At 43.9% G+C, this 18,690-nt stretch overlaps 1 protein-coding gene across 1 annotated transcript; it reads right to left on the bottom strand.

Annotated features, from left to right (window-relative positions):
* Nucleotides 1-224: 224 nt before the first annotated feature.
* On the bottom strand, nucleotides 225-11,494 carry LOC310854868 (lamin-B3-like; the record flags this gene model as incomplete). Its single annotated transcript, XM_083759594.1, has 13 exons — nucleotides 225-279; nucleotides 1,255-1,301; nucleotides 1,868-1,978; nucleotides 3,085-3,201; nucleotides 3,592-3,699; nucleotides 4,281-4,500; nucleotides 5,177-5,397; nucleotides 6,206-6,331; nucleotides 8,023-8,193; nucleotides 8,805-8,930; nucleotides 9,756-9,912; nucleotides 10,267-10,455; nucleotides 11,262-11,494. The coding sequence occupies 13 exons, from the start codon at nucleotides 11,492-11,494 to the stop codon at nucleotides 225-227; spliced, it is 1,881 nt and encodes a 626-aa protein (XP_083615720.1).
* Between the last annotated feature and the right edge of the window lie 7,196 nt (nucleotides 11,495-18,690).

Raw genomic sequence — 18,690 nt, 5'->3', positions numbered from 1 at the left:
GGTTGGATCCATTTAGAACTAATCTTTTTCACAAAGATGCCACTAAATCCGTTACACCTCTGCAGTTCCAATGAAGCAGCAAGACGATGGATGAATGAACAGAATTTGCGTTAGAAAAATCTTTATTATGCAAACCAACAACATCCATTAAAATTGTATAATATGTTCACACACAAGGAATAAAAAGTTCCAAAGCTAAAGGCAGCCCATCCAGGTACAAAGATTCAGTGCGAGGTGGAAGGGGGTCCAGGTAATATTACATAATGGCACAGCTCGCCTCTGCAGATGAGTCCTAGAAAAATACAACACATTAGACACATGGACGTATCGATTTAAAACTACGACTGGTATGTTATTCAAAAATACTGACTAAAACTAAATAAACACCAACATGGACTGATTGACAAGCAATGACCATTAAAATAGCACATGCAGCACAGCATTGGGGGGGGGTTATTGATTGGCAACAAAAAAAAAATCATGGAATGTAATAAAACCACATGGAATGAGTTAGTTCTGTTGACATTTTTCAGGAAAATCTATTACACTTGAGGGGGAAGGGGGGGCAATACATGCTGTGAATAGACAATTAAGCAAAGCCCAGCCCTCCTCGCTTATCATACTACAGCAGAGTGCTTGCTTGTCCCCCTGCACTAACCTCAAGACACAGAACACGCGTCACAGATTGATTTCCTTTTCTTTGGCTTCACAGCACGCAGCAGGGGACGGTAAACAGTGGAAATTAGTCAACATTTCGATTGCCAACAACCACCGTCTGTTGTTGATGCCTATAGTCTCGAGATACAACTTCCACAATTTTCAAACGCTTCCGCCCAACAGTCGACCTCGGAAGCTCCGATGAGGAGTACAAAATAAAATGGATGTCCTGTGCCATCTCCCTGGCCATATATTTTTGTGAATGCCGCACTGCTTGTTTGCATAATACTTCTGATCTCAAGAGCAGACGAGTTTCTCCTTTACGGGGCGGAACTACAAACGTAGCATTCGAACATCGTGGAAGCGATAAGTCTGGCTTTAGAGATTAGTTTAATGTGTTTACGTTTGGGTTTGGATGGCTTTATGTGCATGCCTTAATAAATGTAATGGGTCGCATTCAGAGTTGCAAGAGTGCGTTGACATTATTATTTACTTGCTGGATAGCTGAAACGTTTATCTGACATATAAACAAGAAATGATCAGTCATATTCGTCAGGTGAAACAAGTGCCGTCTCCGCTGTCTCTTCCCCAACTCACTCTTGCCACTCTGAGTGCGACCCACTACTTTTACAGTATTGTTGATCCTAGTGGATATCACACCAGAGCAGAGCACAGTGGTAATGTATGTCCATGTATGCATAGTGCTTACCGGTCTCCTTAAACTCTGTACATCACATCCGTCCATGTATGCATAGTGCTTACCGGTCTCCTTAAAGGCTGTACATCATGCCCCTCCATGTACTCTGCATAGTGCTTACCGGTCTCCTTAAATGCTGTACATCATGCCCCTCCATGTACTCTGCATAGTGCTTACCGGTCTCCTTAAACGCTGTACATCATGCCCCTCCATGTACTCTGCATAGTGCTTACCGGTCTCCTTAAATGCTGTACATCATGCCCCTCCATGTACTCTGCATAGTGCTTACCGGTCTCCTTAAACGCTGTACATCATGCCCCTCCATGTACTCTGCATAGTGCTTACCGGTCTCCTTAAAGGCTGTACATCATGCCCCTCCATGTACTCTGCATAGTGCTTACCGGTCTCCTTAAACGCTGTACATCATGCCCCTCCATGTACTCTGCATAGTGCTTACCGGTCTCCTTAAACGCTGTACATCATGCCCCTCCATGTACTCTGCATAGTGCTTACCGGTCTCCTTAAATGCTGTACATCATGCCCCTCCATGTACTCTTCGCGGAACATGCCGGTTTCCTCTTCACCCGTGGCCTGGACACACACCACATGGCGCTCCGCTGTCTCCTGGATGTCAGCAGAGAAGAGCAGATACGATCCGGATTTGTTTTTAACATAGATTAGGTTAGATAGACTACAAATGATTCCCGAGCGTGTCGCGGCTGCGGCTCACTGCGCCAAGAGAGATGGTTTTCTGAGCTCAAGTGCACCCTAAAAACATGAACTTAACATTTAGTAGATTTTCTGTAGTTTTCTGGCTCAAACAAGTGCTCTGATTTGCCTGTGGCGTCTGGTAAAACTCCACAAATCCCATATATATATATATATGACATATGGATTTGCCAGCTGATGTCACTGTTGAGGCATGTTTGCCTCTTCATTGCAGCTCAAAAGGGTTCAGAAAACTACAGAAATCCATTGAGACCCCCTTTCCACTGGTTGGTTCCCGATGGGAACCGGTTCAGTTCTTTTTGGTTCTTAGTCCATGAGCCAGAGCTCCAAAATTGGTGGGAAAAACTAGTCTTATATTAAATTGTTTATACTAGGATCAATAAAAGTAAATTAATACATGATAACACTTCCACAATAGTAGCTTTTTCATATTTTCTATTATTTTGCATATTTTCCTACATAATGCCTCATTTGCATATTTAAAAACATTTAATTTGTAATAAGTACTCAATTGGGGAAGTTCCATGGTGATAATCTAGGTATGGTTTTACCCACTCAATTCATAATTAATGTTCCAATTTTGGAGCCCTGGCTCCTGGACTAAGAACTGAACCGGTTCCTGTTGGGAACCAACCGGTGGAAAAGGGGCCTGAATGTACAAAGTTCAGGTTGTTTGGGTGTAAATGAGGTCATGAAACCTTTAAGTTTAAAGGGACACTTCACCCTTTTTGCAAAAACAATATACTTTAATGAGGTTTAGAAGATTTTTAACACTTTCCTGAGGGTAATATATGGTTTGATATTTTAGCAGTGAGCCCAGTGTCTGATGTCATAGACACTGGGCTCACTTCCTTGCTGGACTACAATTCCCATAATGCTTTGGTGCACAGCTCCTTGTGGATAGGGGGAGGGCTGTCTTACTGAGACAACATGTAGTTGTCAAACGTCATTAACATATATTTTCTTTTGCAAAAAGGATTAAGTGAACGTTTTAACCTTACCTCCTGGTCGGGGGTGAGGAGGATCACCCTTACATCAGTGACTGGACCCCAGCTTGTGTGACCCTGCATGACCATGTTCCCAAGGTCAGTCTCCACCTCTGCATCTGCTGCCCAGATCTGACACACACACACACACACACACACACACACACACACACACACACACACCTCTTAAGCATTACAGTAAATCCCATTATGCAAAAGAGTTAAAGTATTGTTAAGCAGATCTGCATTACTTAATTTACAAGATGTCCATGCAATTAGAGAGTTAGCTTGTTACGACTCTTATGGTACCAACATCAATACAGCATGGAATTGTGGACAAAAATCATTCCAAGGACAACATCATATTTGGTCTGAGAGGCTAAATCAAAATCATCAAATGGTGGTTCCATGGCTCAAATGCTGAATAAATAATAGACCTTGATATGAAAAGAGTTAAACCACTGGGTTAGAACTTAGAAGAGTACAGTGAGTGCCAGTACAATGATGTACAGTAGAACTTACAGTGAGTGTCTGGCCTCCGTGCAGGACACAGGAAGGAGGGATGTGGAAGGACACATTCTCCATGCTCGGGTGAGTCCTTCTGACCACCCATCCCCCTAGTGGCTGCTCCTGGAAATGTTAGCAGGCGACTAGGGGTTAACACACACCAACTAGACAGAATTGAACCAAATACATTTCTTCTTTTCTAAAACAAGGTTTGTTACGTTTAAACATTCATAATCATCCAGAACTGATGACAAACTTCAGTCTTTGCTTTAGACCGGAGACGGAGAGTGTAGAGACCAGGTAGCTGAGATGTTGCATCCCTAGTTCCATCTTTCGTATGGTTGCACAATTATGGAAATTCTTGGCCGATACAGATGTTTAAAATAACAATTTAGCCGATGCCGATAAGTATACAGATATAAGTTTTAGTTTTTATTTCCCCCTTTTGTGCCAGGGGAAACAAATACACACACACACACACCCCAACGTAGCCAACGCAAAAATGTATGCTTATCAACAACAGATAAAGATTGGCTACTGCCATCGGTTAATGTCAGTTTTATTTGCACATACTGACTGATAACGGCAAAATATCAGATACAGATATGTGGTCAATACATCGGTGCATCCCTAGTTGCAACCATACGGAGTAAGTTGCAACCATACGGCGCAAAATCCACACAACAGTTGACGGAGCATCTTACCGTGTCAGAGTTGTTCTTCAGTACGACGTAGTTGCCTTCTACGTCGACGTCATCGATGCTGACGGGACCGCAGGCCGTGGAGTTGGTGGACATCTTGTAGGCCGGCGTACCGCCGCTGGATTCCTCCATCTTGCGTTTCTTCCCCTTCAGCCTACGCGCACCGTGCGCGTGCGTCCGCGCCACCGCCGAGTGCTGGGCGGGGCTCGGCGACAGCTGCAGTCTGGAAGACATGGGAACGTGTCATGTTGTGAGCTTGTACAGTTAGATCTGCCCTTTTCTGAGTGTGACACCTAACCCTAACCTCACAAAAACTATGCCTAAACTTAACCCTAACCTGTTTTTGTGGAGTTAACCTGTAAAACAAAAGCCCCATCAGCGACCATCGATTCCCACGCACACTCAGCAAAAAAGGGAGTCTCCAGCGACACGTTGAGCTTGTAGAGCGGCCATTTTCTTGGCAGTATGTTTTGTCATAGTTTGTCATCATAGCTTAGTTTTGATTTAATTTGTCAAGATGGTCACATATTTCGGCAGGTCACCAATTTCACCACAACACCGCCAGGCTGGAGCGATCGAGTGCGAGTGAGCAAGTGTTCCAATACCCGAGATTCTGGGTATTAGAATTTGGGTTAAAGAACATTACTTCGGCCCAGGCCGTAGCGTAACGGTCTGGGCACCGGACTGGTGATCCAGTCGCGGTGTGCCGCGGGTTCGACTCCCGGACCCGACACGGCCTTTACCGCATGTCATCCCCCCATCTCTCTCCCGTTTCCTGTCAGCCTACTTTCTATCCCTTAAAAAATCAATAAAGGCGTAAGCCGCAAAAAAATATCTTAAAAAAAAAAAAAAAAAAAGATTACTTCTGCTCCTCTCCCTCCAGGGTCAGAGGTCATTACCTCTGCTCCTCTCCCTCCAACATCTTGCGGTAGGCGTTGATCTCCATGTCCAGCGCCAGCTTGACGTCCAGCAGGCTCTCGTAGTCTTCCAGCTGTCGGAGCATCTTGGCCTGCATGCCCTGCATGTCCTGTTCCTTCTGGGCCAGCCTCTGGCTCCACAGCTCCCTCTCTCTGTCCAGGATCCGCTCCAAGTCCTGGACCCGGCCCTCCAGGGCCGCTTTCTGCACACAGAAGAATGGATGAGTTGCATTTCAAACGTCAAAATAAATAAATCCATGTCCAAAAAGGAGTAGGATGAAGTATTAAACTCCTACCCCCCTTTTGCCAATGCAAGTGAGTTTAATGTTGTTGAAGGTCATTTAAATGCAGTCAGATAGGACTTTTCTGTTTGAATGTATTGGCTGTCAAGGCCAGAAAGTAGTTTTGCCAATCGGTAGGCGTTCCCACATAACGTCCGGGTACGATGATGTCACGTGCATACCTTCTGTCATCACACATTTTAAAATGCCCACACTTTGACCTGAGAGCTACTTTCAAAATCACTGTCTCAACAAGATCCTACCTTTACCTACTGAAAAAAGATTATACCATTGCTGAAAATAGTTTAAATATGGAATATTATATTCCATATTTAAACTACTGTATATATACTGGTGTTACATATAAGTCAAATGCACTTGGAATAGGTAGTTTTGTATTTATCTGTAATGCTACTGGCGTTTGTGCACAGCAACACTCGAAAACAAAACATTGCTTTGTGGGTTTGAGCTGACAGGCCCTTTTTGATCAATGAATCAAGTCACCTTAATTCAAGTGTCAGATACTTTTTTAGGGGCATGTCATGTGATCTACCTGCATAGCCCTTGTGATCTACAGTTTCTAAATTATTGTGCAGTTTTGAAAAATTTAAATACTTTGGCTGAGCTTCTAAGTCTAATGTAGCATGCACTAGTACGATGTTTTGAACTTTTGCATACAAATGTCCCAGATTTACAACTATTCCCGTCTATCCTGGTTTAGGCTACCAACCTCTTTCTGGTAGAGCTGCAGCTGTGCGCTGAGGGTCTCCATGCGGACCTTGGTTGTGGTCAACTCATCCTGGGTGGCGTTGACGGCATCGCCCTTCCTCAACGCAGTCTGCTGGGCGTTCTCCAGCTGCGGTACGCAGAGGGTTGGAAGCAAACATACAGCATATATACACATCAATGATTGCTTCTGAAACACTCAAAACTAAAATACATTTGTGTGCGTGACAAGATGGGATTCATATCATTGAGCATTTTAGCTGGGAAACAGACATGATACAGTCAGTCTTCCTTTACACAGACTCTCTGGCCTAGGTTTCACTTCTTAATGCGGCGTTCACAATAGTGGCGACAACACAACAACCAACGCCTTTTCAGCTACATTGTCTCCAAGTTTAACCCCGTTTAAGGCCCCATTTACACTGGCAGCCTGAATCAGATCTGTGCCACCTCCAGACTGGAATCCGTTTAAATAAGTCCACTCTAAACACAAGTCACATGGAATCAGATTTTTACAAATGCGACTCGAGCCACATTCAGAGGTGGTTTCAAATCAGATTCAAAAACTAATATCAGGAGATCCGTCTCAGTCTGAACGCAGTAACCTGATCTAAATCGGATTCCATGTGACTCATTTGTGTTTAGACTTATTTAAATAAATGGGATTCCAATCTAGATGTGACACAGATCTGATTCAGGCTGCAACACAAAGTTCTGTGATCCGATCTAGTCACTTGCAAATGCAGTGTGAACGGTCGGGCCAAAAGATCAGCGTTGCACAAGCCACAATGTGTAAATGAAAAACTGGAGTACTGAACAAAGTCAAAGCCAGCTGAACTTATTTGTAGCCACTAGTCTTAAGTCAAAATATAAAGTGCCGGGCATCAGTTTGAAGCTTCTCGTCACCGACTTCCATTGAAAACAGCTCGTAGCGCGGTGCTTTGTCGCCACTAGTGTGAACACGGCGTCACGTTGACTACCTCTTTTACTGCCGTCACCGCCATCTTGCCTCGGCTGACTGCACTGCCTTGTGCTCTAATGTTTTCCTGCACAAAATGCCTGCTGCATGTGGCTCCTTGACACGAGAGCTTAGAAAGATAATTGTTAAAGTAACAAACTGAAAACATTCGAAAGAGAGTTGGTTAAAAGAATCTGGAAGAAAAGTGTGATGCGTGTTTGTATGCAAGGCCAAGGCCATGTCATCTCGCGTCGTTCCAACAAGTAAGCACAGCCATGTATGTGTACACCTCGTGGAAATCTGCAGTAGCCTTCACATCCTGAGCCGACAGACATTTAACTCTAACAATGTGTGGGGGGCGGGCAAACACTGTCGTCTTAAAGTGAGCGTGTATGCTGGCCCCTGGAGCTGGGGTTTATGCTAACAGCTAGCGGTAGAGATAGAGTTAAAGGACAACTTTTTTTTTGTTCCACCAAGGTTCATGTTCTAGGTTGTATAGAGAAAGTATTTAGAGTGTTTTTATTCATTTGCTGCTTTCGTTTTAGCAATATTTGACAAAATGTTGGCGTTTTCTTTATCATTTACTTTAGTCCTACTAGACCCCAGGAAATGACATGTGGCCACAAAACATGGGATCTACTGAATGTGAAGGGGGATACTAGCGAGATACCATACTGTGTTGTAGGCTCAATATGTCAGTTTGTCACCTCCAACCTAAAACATGAACCAGTTTGAAAAACAAACAAAGTTGTCCTTTAACGTTGCTGTGTGTACCTTGGCATTGGCAGTTACAGTATTGTGTATGTGCCTGTGCGTGTGCGTGTGCGTTTCTGTGCACGTGTGTGCGTGCGTGCCTCTCGTACCTTGGCATTGAAGTTGCGTTCCAGCTCCTCTTTGTACTGACCGATCTGTACATCGTGCTCCTGGCGGAGCTGCTGCATGGCCTCGGCTAGCTTGGTGTCAAACTCTGCACGCCTTCCTGAATCCACCTCCACCAGGCGGCTTTCATGCTTACGCCGGATCTCGTGAATCTCCTGCACGCGCACAATAGAAATAATCAGATGATGCTGCAATGGCCCGTCCTACCACAAGTGGCCTGGCTCACTCCTCATGCATTGAAGGAGGAAGCATGAGCCCAGTTCAGGGCTCTCCCCAGGTTGGCAGAGGGAGAGTAGCTCCCAGGATTACAGCACTACAATTGGCACCGGGTGAAAAACAAAAATGGGTTACAAACATCGTGGGACAGAAATTTAAATAGGAACGGCCCTACCAACTGCTGCTTGACAATACAACCATCCCATCTGTAATATGGAGATAACTTGCAGAACGCATGCGTGCGTCACAGCTCCAACTCCCAGGTCCGACATAGCGGCCATGCCCGGCGAAACTGCCCTCTCGCACGGCAGGAAACTAATTACACACTGGATAGAATCTCTGACAGCTAGTTTGTAAACGATACATACAGTTTGAGGTAAATATGTCATGATGTTGCGGAATCTGTATTGTTTTTATACCTGCAACAGCTAGTTTTACATTGACGCATTTTCGAGTCTATGCAGACGTCAGAATGATGTCAGAACAGTCCAGAGAGGACAACAGTCGACCGACTCGACCATGATCAATGATCAATGTAATACAGGCGTACCTCCTTGCCGATGTTTCTCTCGAAGTCGAGCGACTCCTTCATGGTCTGCATCTGGTTCTCAATGTCCACCCGCCTCAGCATCTCAGAGTTCATCTGGGTCTTGGTGTCCGCCAACACTGCATCCAACTAACACACGTAACACAATACAATTAGTCATTTATTTATTACCAAGCATCTTTAAAAATGTTAGCAATGGGTTCAGGTTTTATTTAGGTCCATTTTTATTAGGAAGAAAACCTGGACTGGATCCGTGAAACAGGAAATTAACATTTAAAAAGAAAAACTAAAATAAAACATGAGTTTTGGTGATGCTCTATATTGTCTGAATCATCTTAGTTTGGGTTTGTTTTTTTTATGTACTAAAAGAGTGTGGGGGGTTAAGAGCTAATGAAAGTTGCAGGTATGGTATGTGCGATATAAAGTGAGATTATCATAATGACAGTAATCCTTAATCATATGCAAGGGCTTTTGGAGAGAAACGAGACAGACACCAGTCACTTTAGACTAGAGTACTGCTGGTGTGTGTGTGTGTGCTCGTCAGTTAATGTCAAGGCAATTATGTGCACTGTCAAATAGGTCTACATCTATTTAAAGGTAGCACATACTTGTAGACATATCACCCTGTGCTCATACTGTGCACAAATTACATAAATCTTTGCGTTTGAACACAAAATGCATTTTGAGAACGCACAAATTTTGCAGCCCCCCACACACAATCATTCTACAGTTGTGGCCCCCGGCCAAATCTAAGTTGAATACCCCTGATGTAAGTCAATGAGGAGCATATTTTGAATTATCAATTTCTAATCAATGGAGCAATTTTTTTTTAAACTTTCTTCCACATTTGGAGTTGCATCATGGCAAGGCATGTACACAACTCAACCTCTGCTAAAGTGCTCTTACCCTTTAACAGCACTGGGGAAAGTTGGTAAAAAGACATGCATTACATACATGTTTCTGCTGAGCTTGGAGTTCATCAACGTCAGTGGTCAACCTCTTGGTCTTCGCTAGCTGGGTGCTGTAGTCTGCGTCCTTCTGGTTGAACGCTTCCTCCAGATTCCTCCACTGAGTCAGAGCATGAGCCAGGTCGCTCTCCTTTTTCTGGTTCCTGAGAAAAAAGAAAATCTTGTAAAATCGGCTATTTTTGGCGAAGAGACTTTGGCCTCTGACCGGAGTTGAAGTGGTTAGCACCATTTGTATAAATCAAACCAATGTGCTTTTTTTGTTGCAAACCGTTATTTAATTTTAAACAGTTTTTTTTTTCCTCCACATTAATGATACGTAACGTTGTTCACCATGTTTAGTTCATGGAACATTGAAAGTTACTAATGTTGTGTGGAGAGGAAGTCTGGAGCTGTTGCCCCCGCAAGCAGACTTTGGATAAGCAGTAAGATGGATTCAATGGATGGATTGATGGAACGTGCCATTCGCAAACGGTTAATACATTCGTAGAATCGGTCACCTGGCTCTGAGCTTGGTGAGCTCCTCTGACAGGTTTCCGACCTCCATCTGCATCCGGGCCCGGTCGTTTGCCGTCTCGTCCAGGGACTTGCGAGCGTCGGCCAGCTCCGTCTCATAGAGCCGCCGCACGGTGCTCAGCTCCCGGGTCTTCGACTCCTCGTTCTCGTCGAGGAGCAGCGCCATGGACGACCTGACATGCAAAAACAAACTAGTCACTCCAGGCTACTGTACAAGGTTCAAGGTTATCTTTATTGTCCCTTGCGGGAAATTGGTTTGCAGCCAGATTATAGTAAAAAATACACAAAACAACAACATTCAATACAATCTAAGAACAGGGCACTAGAGACAGAGAATTCATGACAGTCATGACATACTGCTTGGACTCACCCCTACAACACACTTACTAGCACATTTTGATAGGTTGAGATGGATTTAAGGGCCTATACTGTACTGTACATACTCCAGTTTTAGGTGATAAGGTGACCACTGAAACGGTAGTTTTAGTAAAAACAGAGCGATGTGTATAGAATCCCTACTCTCCTTCAAAACGGCTCTCAAAGAGCCCTTATGGGTGGTTGCAATTCAAAACTAGCCCCTGTAGAAATAAAAGTAAATGATTTCCAACAGTTTGTGTTGTTTTTGCATAGTACTGTATATTTGTCATTAAATGTTCTGATGAATTGAATATGAAGGACCACAATGTAAACAAGCCTAGTGCTTTCTTAGGTTTTAATCATCTTAGCAGACTTGAACTTTCCTGTGCCCGTTTCTGCAAACTGTTAGTAAAGTTTTCAATAGGGATGTCCTGATCACATGTAATTTGCTCCCGATCCAGATACTTATGCCATATCACAATATCCAAAATCACAATATCCAGTTTAATATCATGATATGGATGTATAATATTGATACTACGGATGTCCCGATCACATTTTTTTTGGGTGATCGCCCCCCGCTCACGTGATCGGAACAACCCTAGTTTTCAATCAATCTCACCTCTGGCTCTCCAGCTCGATGGAGCGCTGGATGTAGTTGGCGAGGCGGTCGTTGAGGTGCTGCAGCTCCTCCTTCTCCTGGACTCGGGAGAGACGAGCCGGGCTGACCCCGGTGCCGGTGGCGGACGGGGAGGAATGGGAGGACGCACGGCCACCGGAGGACCGGGGAGCGGAGCGTGAAGAGCGGCCGCTGGAGGTGAACGGGGTGGAGGTGGAGGAGGGCGAGGAGGCCATGATGAGATGGCGATGGTGCTACACCTGCAAGCAGTGCAACCACAAAACACTTTAGAACGTGTTAAAAACCAGTGGTGGAAAAACTCATGTCTTACTTACGAGGGGAGGTATATATATATATATATATTAGGGTGTTTCTTAAAACGCAAAGTTTTGAAAGTCTAAGCTCCAACCCCCTGAATTGGTTACACTAGTTGAGAAAACCCTCCTGGTGAATTTTTTCCTCAATCGGACAACATTTACCCCTTCCTCATGGACCCTGAAGTTTCACCCCGAGGATCCCAGACTAGGGCAGGGCATAAACGGTGCTAAAATTAATTTTAAGGATATCTTAACAAGGGGGGTGTCTATTTTATGTGTTTTTCTACCAGGAGTTCAAATCTGTGCTTATTTTTTGGATAGGACCATTCTTACCTACATCATCTTGCATTTAAAAATGCCAATTTTAACCTTTCAAACCTCTTTCAATGGAAAAGTAGCCTATATGTGAAATCATTTTGCCAAAGCCTTTATATAATTATTTTATTTTTTAAAGTCGTAACATGAGAAGTGAGTAATGAATAACAACAACATAAGAAAAATCTGTGCAATAGAGTAAACAAATCAGCTTACTGTACTTCTTTACACAGTTAAATATATCAAACTATAACAAAAAGCTTAAGGAGAATGTCATTCTACCTCAAATACATAGTTTTTAGTGGCTGTAGCCCAACGTAAATCAAGTGCAACTGCAGTTTATCCACAAGGCTCCCGTCCGACTCAGTGCTCCTGCTCCTCCTTCTGGGCTGCCATGCCAACAGCGATTGTTTTCTTTCTGGAGTCTGGGAACTCTGCACGATGACAAGAGACAACTTGGAGGAGAAATTGCAGTTGCTCCTCATCCTTGGTGAGCTTGCGGTTGTATTCCTGGATGAGGGCAACTCCTCGCTCCGCATGGTCGTTGATGACCGCTATACCCTGCTTCGCTGGAGATTCATCTCCCTCTGTGGTGTGAAGTGAATTGAGGATTCCCCTCTTCTCCTCCATCGTGACCATGGGGTCGAAGACTGCCAGAGCGACAAGCTCCTCGGAGAGGTACCACAGGTGGCCTTGCAGCTTGGTCAGAGCTGCCTTGCCCACATCCCGGTTGACGTCGTCCATGTAGGTCGTCAGATCCTTCAGCAGTTGCAGGTCGTGTCGAGGGGCAGCTGCGGCCTCCGGAGCCAGTGTCCAGGCTTTTGCGTACAGGCGACTGACGAAGGACGCACATCGGGGTGGGAATCACCGGACTCAAACTGGCTCTGGTCGATGAACTGCCAGTACTCCTGGAAGCGCTTGAACATGGTCACATTTGGACCTGACGTGGGGCCCATGACCGTCTTGAAAGCCTCAGCGAGGAGCAGCTCAAGGACATGATGGCGGCACGCGAAGTACAGGAGATCTTTCTTGAGTTGCTGTTCAATCAGGACACAAGCTCCGTTGTTCCGACCAGTGTTTGAGGATGTTGTGTCAAACGACATTCCACCGATGCGCTCCGTGAGGTCCCAGTCTTCGAGTGCCCTGACAACTGCTTTGGCCATCTCGGAGCCTGTTCCGTTCGGCAGCTTGGGGACATTGAGGAGCTGCACCGTTCCATTGCCTGAGACCAGAATGGGAAGTCGTTCAACGCTCTCTTTTCGTGTAAGGTCTTGCATCAATTTCCCATCCCAATGAACAACGAGTATTCGTCCGGTGTTCCCGGCGATGCCGCCGAATTGAGCTGTAGTTGATGTTCAGCTCGGAGACGTCATGGCCGAGTGAGTGGGCTGCCGCAGACAGGACATAGACTGCTCCCCGGTCGGTAATCTTGGTCCTATCCAGAGCCGCCGCCACACTTGGCGTGATCACGTTTTTCACACCCCTTGTCTCTGTTGCAGCCCTCCTGGAGCGCTTTGGAGGTCTCGCTTCATCGTCTGCGCTCTCCTCCCCAGTGGTGTCATCTGCAGAGGTGGACGATGATTCCATTTCCACGGAGGTCATGGATGTGTTGGCTTCATCCTCCGCACGCTGCCTCCGTCCCTTCTGCTGCTCATGGCGTTGAGCGACGCGGGCCTCCACAGCAGCTAACTGTGTGTCGACACATCCCAGCTTTCCACGGCGACCAGGTTCGCGCTGAGCCAGCAGAAAGGCCTTATGGAGTTTAAGAATCTTTGTCAGGATGGTGTCTTTTCTCTGAGTTGGGATGCTGGCCTTTAACCAGACCTCAATGACAATTGCCATGACAGAGCTGGCCGCCTCCCGCGCAGATTTCTTCTCGGTCTTGATTCTGTAAATCAGTAGTCCCAGCACTTCTTCTATAGAGGGAAGTTGAGACCCAGCAATACTCTCCAATGGAGCAATCAAATACTGACTTTTTGCTGCTGCTGCCATGCTTCGACTTTTTGCTGCTGCTGCCATGCTTCATGGATTGATGACAACCTGAAAAGAAAATTGCAAACCGCGAGAGCTACTGCAACTCAGGCTAAACGTCAAGGGTGGGACTGTTGTTTGGAAGTGATAAACATGCTGTAAATATGTATCACCTGTTAATATGTACATTGATTGGGGATTTGGCTTTGGAAAAACATTTATCTTACAATATCTTATAAATAGGTTTGAAAGGGTAAAATAGGTATTTTTAAATGTAAAATGATGTAGGTAAGAATGGTCCTATCCAAAAAATAAGCACAGATTTGAACTCCTGGTAGAAAAACACATAAAATAGACACCCCCCTTGTTAAGATATCCTTAAAATTAATTGTAGCACAGTTTATGCCCTGCCGTAGTCTGGGATCCTCGGGGTGAAACTTCAGGGTCCATGAGGAAGGGGTAAATGTTGTCCGATTGAGGAAAAAAATCACCAGGAGGGTTTTCTCAACTAGTGTAACCAATTCAGGGGGTTGGAGCTTAGACTTTCAAAACTTTGCGTTTTAAGAAACACCCTAATATATATATATATATAGTCCTTAGTATGAATAGCCTACTGCAATGTAAAAAGTACAATATATTGGCACTAAAATGTACCACAAGTATTAAGTAGCCTACTCATTATGAGGAATGTCCCATTTCTGTTTCAGAAGTTTTCAAATGTATAGAAATCTTTTGAAAATGGTAGATCTACTTAAGCACAATGTGCCACATCACAACACTGAGCTTGTAGATCGGCTATTTTCAAATGGCGAAATAATTTAACTCTTGATGGTTAATGAGCTTCATTTCACGCTTTCGAGACTCAATTAAAGACCTATATAATGGTCCATTTGGTTACCAAACTCTCCATCATTTAGCTGGGGACCACCTAAAACCCCCTCACGGACCACTGGACTGACCAATGGTTGAGAACTTTTACAGTCCATGGTTGACTCAGTTGAGAACCACTCTGCTATGGACCACCAGAGCTATATGATGCTACAGCTTGGCTTGCTACATGCCTACACCGGCAGCGGTTCACTTCACACACAAAATGCAGGTTAGAACGTCAGAATTGTGTTCAAAATAAACGTAAACTAATAACGCTGAGTTTCTGCTTAATATCAAACCCAAAACGACATGCCAGTGCTCTAGTCCGCCTCTAGCCTTGGTGATATGATAAAAGACACTCAAATAACGCATTATAGATGCATTTTTATCGAGTTTTTACTTTCGTAACTGCGGTAGTGTTGGCCTGCACCGCCAGTGCTTCGTGCACAGTCACCAGTACAGCCCGTTGATTCTCCGTGTATGTACAAAAACATATGATTATGTGCTTAACCGGTTCCCCCAAATGATAACTCGGCCGTCGGAGTCTTTATGCAATGTATTAGTCCACATTATTTAATATGTATGAGTTTTAATCTCGTTTGTGGCCGAACAAAGTTTATTCCCCCTCATTTACTTCCCGTTTACATTGCGTGTAATTCCGGGCTTCACCGGAAGCGCCCCCTCGAGTTACCGCCGCCCATTGAAGACTATATGGGGAGCGTCCGACAGAATCCGACACAGACGTGATTAAAACACTTTTCATATTGGGAAAATACAGACTAATACGTTGCACAAAGACTCCGAAGCGCGAGTTAACAATTCGGGGCAACCGGTTTGATATTATAACAAGTTAATGGGTATTCATTTGTTGCAACAGCAAATCTGGAGCAGCAGAATCGACTCTTAACAGAGCGCGTTTACAAACACGACCCCAACCAATCGAAGCCCCTTTACGCAAACAAAACCCGTATATATAAAAATTATGTGGAATGTAATGTACTCACAGAAACAGTTGTAGGCTACAGAAACGCTGTGGTATTATTATTGTAGCGGCCGGTTTGGGAGTTGGGACCACAGGACACTCAGCTCAGCTGATACAGATAGAGGAGCAGAATCAGCCGATAACAGTGAATGGATGGAGAGGGTACACGTCACCAACACGAGACTGCATTTAAAGGGCGACACAGGTGCGTGGAGGAGATTGACTGATTGATTGATTTTATTTCACAGTATATGTAGAATGGGCAGTGTGGTGGAAAAAAGTATTCACATGTTTTACTTAAAAGGATCCCTGGCTAATAAGACAAATAAGCCAAATATTATACGTGCCCGTGGCCCGTGCCCTCTACAACAAAAACATTATAAATTAAAACACCTTCAATATTTTATTTATTTCATAAATAGAGAATCTTTCACTCAATAGGAACTGCTCCTACTCCAAGTTGACGATGTCATATGCCCACACGGCCCATACTTCAATCAATCAATCAATCAATCAATCAAATTACGATGGGAGCCGTTCCTATTGAGTGAAAGATTCTCTAATTATTAAAGAAATAAAATATTTAAGGTGTTTTTATTTCTTTATTTTTAGTTATAGAGGGCAAGTATAATGCTTTAAGGCATATTTGTCTTATTAGCCAGGGATCCTTTTAAGTAGGATCAATACTGCAATATGTAGATGTGCACATTTTGGCTCTGAGATGTAGGCCTAGTGGAGCAGAAGTAAAATAATTGGAAATTGGAAATACTCAAAGTACAAATACGTACAAAGCATTGCACATCAGTGGCTTGCAATAATGTGATGCAAATCTCACGTTAATATAGTTACTATAGCTACTTTGATTATTATTGCAAAGCGTACATTAACCACTTAATTCAGCCCTTTTAGCGATTTGAAAACAGCAGCTCTTTTAGCCTTGTTTATACTTCACTGTGCAACGGTCCTATGCTGGAAAATAGCAGATATGCAAACTCACAGCACTGAACTTGCAGATCTGCCATTTTTTGCCATCCAAATGCATTATATGGTTAAATGGGCCCTAAGAGATGCAGAAATGAACTAGAAAAATTCCCGTTCTGGGAACAGGTCTCCACCAGGAGGATAGGACTAATAGGAGAGTGTGTGATGTTTGGAGTGTGTGTCTGTGTGTGTGTGCGTGTGTGTGTGTGTGTGTGTGTGTGTGTGTGTGTGTGTGTGTGTGTGTGTGTGTGTGTGTGTGTGAGAGAGAGACGCAACTTGGCCTGTTGTAGCGCCACCATGAGGCTGATTTGAAAACTGTCAAGTGGCATTTCTTCCTCAGCCTATAGTGGGAATAGGCATGCACGGCTTGGGAAGCCGTGGATATGCTCCTGAGGAGGAAGATTCTAAAAACGACTTATAAATCCTAAAGCCTAGGCTCTGCAAGCTCACAATGTGACTTGTATATCTGCTATTTTCAATAGATTTGTTGAAATGAGACATTCTGCATGATGAGTAATTAATACTTTTTCTTTTGGTACATTTTGAATTACAGACTTGTATTTGTATTAAAACAGAGTATTTCTACATTGAAGTATTGATACTTTAATAACTAATAAGTAAAACAAATGATTTGTTTGGTTAACTGTATGTAATGTGTTTTATTTTCGTTTTATTTTTCGTTTTATTTATTTCGTATTATTGTCAAAACATTTCGTGATAATATTTTATTTGTATTTGTGCTGCCATGGGGATGTGTGGGGGGGGAAATATATGTCAATTGTTTTGAAAATACTTCTTTGTACTGTAAAATAAATCAATAAACATATGTTTAAAAAAAAAAAAAAAAGTAAAACAAATAGTACTTTTTCCAGGAATACGAACACTTCATTCATATTTCATTTGGCACAGCTGTAGGGCAGCCTGGGTGTAAATGAGCGTCTATGCTGACATCTGCTGGACATACCTTGTACAACAAACTACCACACACACACACACACTTTCTTTTTTAACCTAAAGGCTTTCCGTATTGAGGAAGCGTTTCCTGTGATGTAGGGCGCGTTCGGAAATGCGCCCTGAACGCACTGGTGTGCTCTCTTGTCGTTCGTTTATTCAGTGCACTCAGTGCGTTGTCGTTCGAAAATCCAGTGCGCTGCGCACCGAGTGTGCCGAGTGCACGCACTGAGCAACCCTACCCTGAGGGTAGGGTTGCTCAGTGTGAATGGTGTGTTGTACCTGGTCGTTCGTAAATAAGGCACACTGAACGCACTATGTGACGTCACCGCCCACCACACTCAACAAACTGACCACATTCCCGGTGCGCATAGCCGAACGCGCCCGTAATGTAAACATGAGCAGTGAGCACACTTATATATCCAGTCAGTCAGTGGTGAAGTAACGTTACATCAGTGGTGACCAGGAGAATCCAGGAGACATTTAATTGTGTGCAAATAAAACGTATTATATTATAGTGATGATGGAAGCTCAATTGAGCAACGCCAACCCTCACATCTTCTCTCGCTCTGCCGACAGACTGCTAACGGGTGATGACGAAGATGAAGATGTGCACGATCCCATCGACCAGAGAGAGATATTCGATATCCTTCTTATGATCATCAAACAATCTGTTATTATTTTTATCATCTAGCATGCGTGCTATTCTATTATACTGGTTTTAAAGCTGCCATGGCTAATCAGAGTTAATGATGTTACTGATTATTATAGTAATTGTATTTAATTACAGTCAAATGAGTCAATGATCAGCATAGTTATAGCCTAGCCCCTTTCGGGACCCTACGTAAAACTTTTTTGATATTTTGTTTAGTTTTACGTTGGGTCCCTGCTCGCTACTGTATTTTCGTATGGAAATTCCTAAATGCGGATGTGGAGATTCTCTCTAAAATAGGCCCCGCGGCATGTGCCGCCATTATTTTCCTTGAGTTATTCTGAATTCGGTAACTTTAAGTAGCTATACATCCCGGTGCGAATATCTCCTGTG

Source organism: Protomyctophum parallelum (genome assembly GCF_964188405.1).
Source record: "Protomyctophum parallelum genome assembly, chromosome: 1".
Lineage (NCBI taxonomy): Eukaryota > Metazoa > Chordata > Actinopteri > Myctophiformes > Myctophidae > Protomyctophum > Protomyctophum parallelum.
This window is presented reverse-complemented; position numbering and strand designations above follow the sequence as displayed.